The sequence below is a fragment of the Dipodomys ordii genome, unplaced genomic scaffold, assembly GCF_000151885.1.
Source record: "Dipodomys ordii isolate 6190 unplaced genomic scaffold, Dord_2.0 Scaffold208, whole genome shotgun sequence".
Classification (NCBI taxonomy): domain Eukaryota; kingdom Metazoa; phylum Chordata; class Mammalia; order Rodentia; family Heteromyidae; genus Dipodomys; species Dipodomys ordii.
This window is the reverse complement of record NW_012267424.1, coordinates 1080376-1084775: the sequence shown is the minus strand read 5'-3', so window position 1 is coordinate 1084775 and position 4400 is coordinate 1080376. Positions and strand designations below refer to the sequence as shown.

The 4400-nt window shown below is 43.7% G+C and overlaps 1 protein-coding gene across 1 annotated transcript in view; it reads right to left on the bottom strand.

Annotated features, from left to right (window-relative positions):
* Mb21d1 (Mab-21 domain containing 1) overlaps nucleotides 1–133 on the bottom strand; it is a 24468-nt gene extending 24335 nt beyond the window's left edge. Inside the window, exon 1 of the mRNA XM_013035292.1 lies at nucleotides 5–133. Coding sequence (XP_012890746.1) covers nucleotides 5–133 — 129 coding nt within the window. The remainder of the gene's footprint in view (nucleotides 1–4) is intronic.
* Between the last annotated feature and the right edge of the window lie 4267 nt (nucleotides 134–4400).

Sequence of the window (4400 nt, the reverse complement as noted above, 5' to 3'; positions counted from 1 at the left end):
GGGCCGCCCGGGGGGCGGGCGCAGGCTCGCAGGGCTCCATCTGGGTGCCCGACGGGTCCGGCTCCGAAACCCGGGAGGTGGCAGGTCCGGCCTTGGAAGGTTTCCGGGGAGCCTTTCCGCACCTGCGGTCCATGTCTGGCCTTGTCTGTTCCCGAATGGAGGGTCGGCCGTGGGAAGAGGAACTCGCGACGGCAGCTGAAAATGAAACTTAAAAAAGTGGCGCGAAGACGGCGGGCGAGGCCTGGAAGCTGGCACGAGCGGGAATTCGGAGGCCCCGCCCCCGCCGCCGAGGCCCCGCCCTCGCCGCCGAGGCCCCGCCCCTCCGGGAGAACTGGTCTCGGCACCTGCCCACAGTCCCCTTTCCTTCCCGAGCTACCAGCGATGCTGTGGCCTGGGAGCCACGTGCACATCACGCCAGACTAGGAGAACACGGTTGAGTGCTTTCCTGGGCAGACGTGCTGGCAGACCACCTAAGATTGCTTTTGGAAAGCTGTCTACTGTATTTGAAATTGGCACTGAAAACCTTCCCACTGTGGGTTTTAGTAAGGGGTTGTTATCGTTCTTTTATTTTTTATTTCTTTATGGTTACCATACAGGTGCTGTGCAGTGGGATTACAGTTACGTAAGTCAAGTAATAGTAAATTTTCCCTCTCTTCCTTGCTGCTGTTAATGGGAAATACAACATATTAGAACTTTATAAGACAGAATGAGACAGATACTGGTGGCTCGCATCTGCTATCCTAGCTACTCAGGAGGCTAAGCTCTGAGGATCACACTTCAAACTTCTCCTGGGCAGGAAAGTTCAATTAGCCACCAAAAAGTATTGGAGTCCATGAGAATCTTATCTTCAGTTAACCACCAAGAAAGTCAGAAGTGAAGCCGGGCACTGGTGGCTCACACCTACAATCCTAGCTACTCAGGAGGCTGAGATCTGTGGGTCGCAGTTCAAAGCCAGCCCTGGCAGGAAAGTCCATGATACTCCTATCTCCAATTAACTACCAGAAAACTGGAAGTGGTGCTGTGGCTCAACTGGTAGAGTGCTTGCCTTGAGCTTAAGAGTTGAGGGACAGCAGCCAGGCCCAGAGTTCAAGCCCTACGACAGACCAAAGAAAAGAAAGAAGTGGAGCTGTGACTCAAGTAGTAGAATGCCAGCCTTGGGCAGAGAAACCTCAGGGGCAGCACCTGAGTTCAAGCCCCAGTCTCAGTACAAAAATTAAAATATGGGGCTGGGAATGTGGCTTAGTGGTAGAGTGCTTGCCTAGCATACATGAGGCCCTGGGTTCGATTCCTCTGTATCACATAAACAGTAAAAGGTGGAAGTGTTGCTGTGGTTCAAGTGGTAGAGTGCCTTGAGCAAAAAGCAGCTCAGGCACTGTGCCCAAGCCCTGAGCAAGCCCTATGACTGGCAAAAAAAAAAAAAAAAAAGTAAAACATAGAATGAGATGAGAATTACCTAATCAGATTAAGTATTTCACTTTCACTTTAGAAAAAATATCTTAAAGTTCCTACTTAGGCATTTTATCCTTCCTTTTCTAAAGCCATCGAAAATGACACTAGGGCCAGCCAGGGGTGTGACTCAAGTGGTAAAAGGCCAGTCCCCCCACCCCTCCAAAGAAGGAAAGAAAGAAAAAGGAAAGAGGGAGGCACTGACCCACTTCTGTAATCTTAACTATCTGGGAGGCTGAGACCTACGGAAAATGATTCCAAGCCAACCCAGGCAGACTTTTATCTCCAATTGCTGGAAGTGAAGGAGTGGCTAAAGTTGTAGAGCACCATCCTTGAGTGGAGAGTGTGAATCCCAGTATAGGAACAAAAAAGAAGACAGCAGGGGAAGGGAGGAAGGAAAATGAAAGAAAGGGGAAGGAAGGGAGGGAGAGAGAGAAAAAAAGAGACAAGGGAGAGAGAGAAAAGACAGAAATAAAGTGGAGCAGTTTACAGTTTAAATTACAAAAACTACTTCAGCTGTTAGATTCTGGAGCCTGTCAATACCGACTTCAAAGCCAAGCTTTTATAACAATGCCTGCTCTATTAGGAGTTGTCCTTACAATTTGCCTTGTGAAAGTTAAAATGTGTTTGTGACTCTAAGTATCACTATTCCACAATACTGTGAAATTTATGTAATCACCTAATCTCAATTAAAAAAAATGTGAGAGAAAGGATGGATTAAGAGAGATGGGTGAGGGGCTGGGAAGGTGGCTCAGTGGTACAGCGTTTGCCTTGCATGCATGAGGCCCTGGGTTTGATTCCTCAGCACCACATAAGCAAAAAGAAAAAAGCCAGAAGTGAAAAAAGCCGGAAGTGGCGCTGTGGCTCAAGTGGTAGAGCACTAGCCTTGAGCTGAAAAGCTGAGGGACAGCGCCCAGGCCCAGAGTTCAGGCCCCACAACTGGACCCAAAAAAAAAAAGATAATTTAAAAAATAAAATTAAAAATTTAAAAAAGGAATTGTCCTTAGCAGCATTATTTTGCATCCCTTCCAATGCCTGGCATTCTAAATCCTAAAGAATAGCCACACCTAGATAATTACAAAATAAACTTTCTTTTTTTGTCAGTCATGGGGCTTGAACTCTGGCCTGGGCGGTGTCCCTCAACTCTTAAGCTCAAGGAGAGCCACAGCACCACTACCGGTTTTCTAGTGGTTTATTGGAGATAAGAGTCTCACAGACTTTCCTGCCCTGGCTGGCTTTGAACCGTGATCCTCAGATCTCAGCCTCCTGACTAGCTAGGATTACAGGTGTGAGCCACCCGTGCTCCGCTAAACTTTTTTAAAAGTTCAAACCAGAACAGAACTCTGTGACCTTCAGCTAACTTGCAGGAAGGTGTAGGGAATTTCCAGCCAGTGGCAGGATAACCTGGATTTTATGTACTGTATGGTCCATCATTGATGTTATAAACATCCAAGTGATCTTTAGCACACACAAAAAAAGTTTCCACAGCCCAGAATATGTAACTTCTCTCCTTATTCCTTATGTATGTAAATGGGTGGGATCTTTAACTTGTAGAAAAGTTTTTGGGCTGGGAGCTGGTGGCTCACATCTCTAATCCTAGCTATTCAGGCAACTGAGATCTGTGGATAGTAGTTTAAAGCCAGCCCAGGCAGGAAAGTCCAGGAGACACCTACTTCCACTTAATCATCAAAGGCCATAAATGGAGCTGTAGCTCAAGTATAGAGCTAACTTTGAGCAAAAAAACTGCTGGGATCATACCCAAGCACTGAGTTCATCACAAAAACAGTGTTTATTAAATAGTTGTACAAAAGGGTTTCAATTCAACCTACCAGTTTATGAGTACAATCTTGATTAGTGTCATACCTTCCATCATTCCCCCTCCTAGTCCTACCCACACCCTCATTACTTGGTTCCATTTTCACATATGTACTGAATACTTTGACTACATTTGTCCACCCTTCTCTCCATTCCTCTGCCCTTCCTTCTCTTTGATCTCCTCCCGTGAAAAAACATGCTTCCGATTCCTGGTATTCATTTTGTTAAATCTCCCCTAAGTATACCTACTTTAGTCAATCTGTGAATATGTTTTCATGTATGCTTATAATTTATATCGAACTTCCCCATATGAGAGAAAACATGAATCCTTTATCTCTCAGAGCCTGACTTACTTAACATAATTTTTTCAGGTTCATCCGTTTTTCTACAATTGACATAATATTGTTCCTGATGGATTGGCAAAGTTCCATTATGTGTATAACTTTATTAATATATATCAATATACTTATATATCATTGACTATATTATAATATTAATGTATTACATATAATATATACTAAGATAATGTTATATGTATTGATCTATTAATTGTTGTGATTATATCAATTAACAAATTATATTAACCTATATTAATATAGATCAATTGATAAATATATACTAATTAATAAATTATATTAATAAATATATTTATTGGTTATATTAATATATAAGTGTATGCATGCATATATATGTTATATCACCTTTTAAATTTTATATATATGTATTTTTTAGGGTTTTTTTTTGTCAGTCATGCAGCTTGAATTATGGGCCTGGGTGCTGTACCTCAGCTCTTCAGCTCAAGGTGAGCGCTCTACCACTTGAGCTACAGCACCACTTCCGGTTTTCTGGTGGTTTATTAAAGATATGAGCTACCAGTTCCTAGCCATTATTTTAAAAATTTTTTAAAAGAAATTTTCAACATAAAAAGTTAGGAGCTGGGGGGCTGGGAAGGTGGCTCAGTGGTAGAGTGCTTGCCTTGCATGCATGAGGCCCTGGGTTCAATTCCTCAGCACCACATAAGCAGAAAAACCTGGAAGTGGTGCTGTGGGCTCAAGTGGTAGAGTGCTGGCTTTGAGCTGAAGAGTTCAGGGACAACATTCAGGCCCAGAGTTCAGGCCCCATGACCGACAAAAAACACA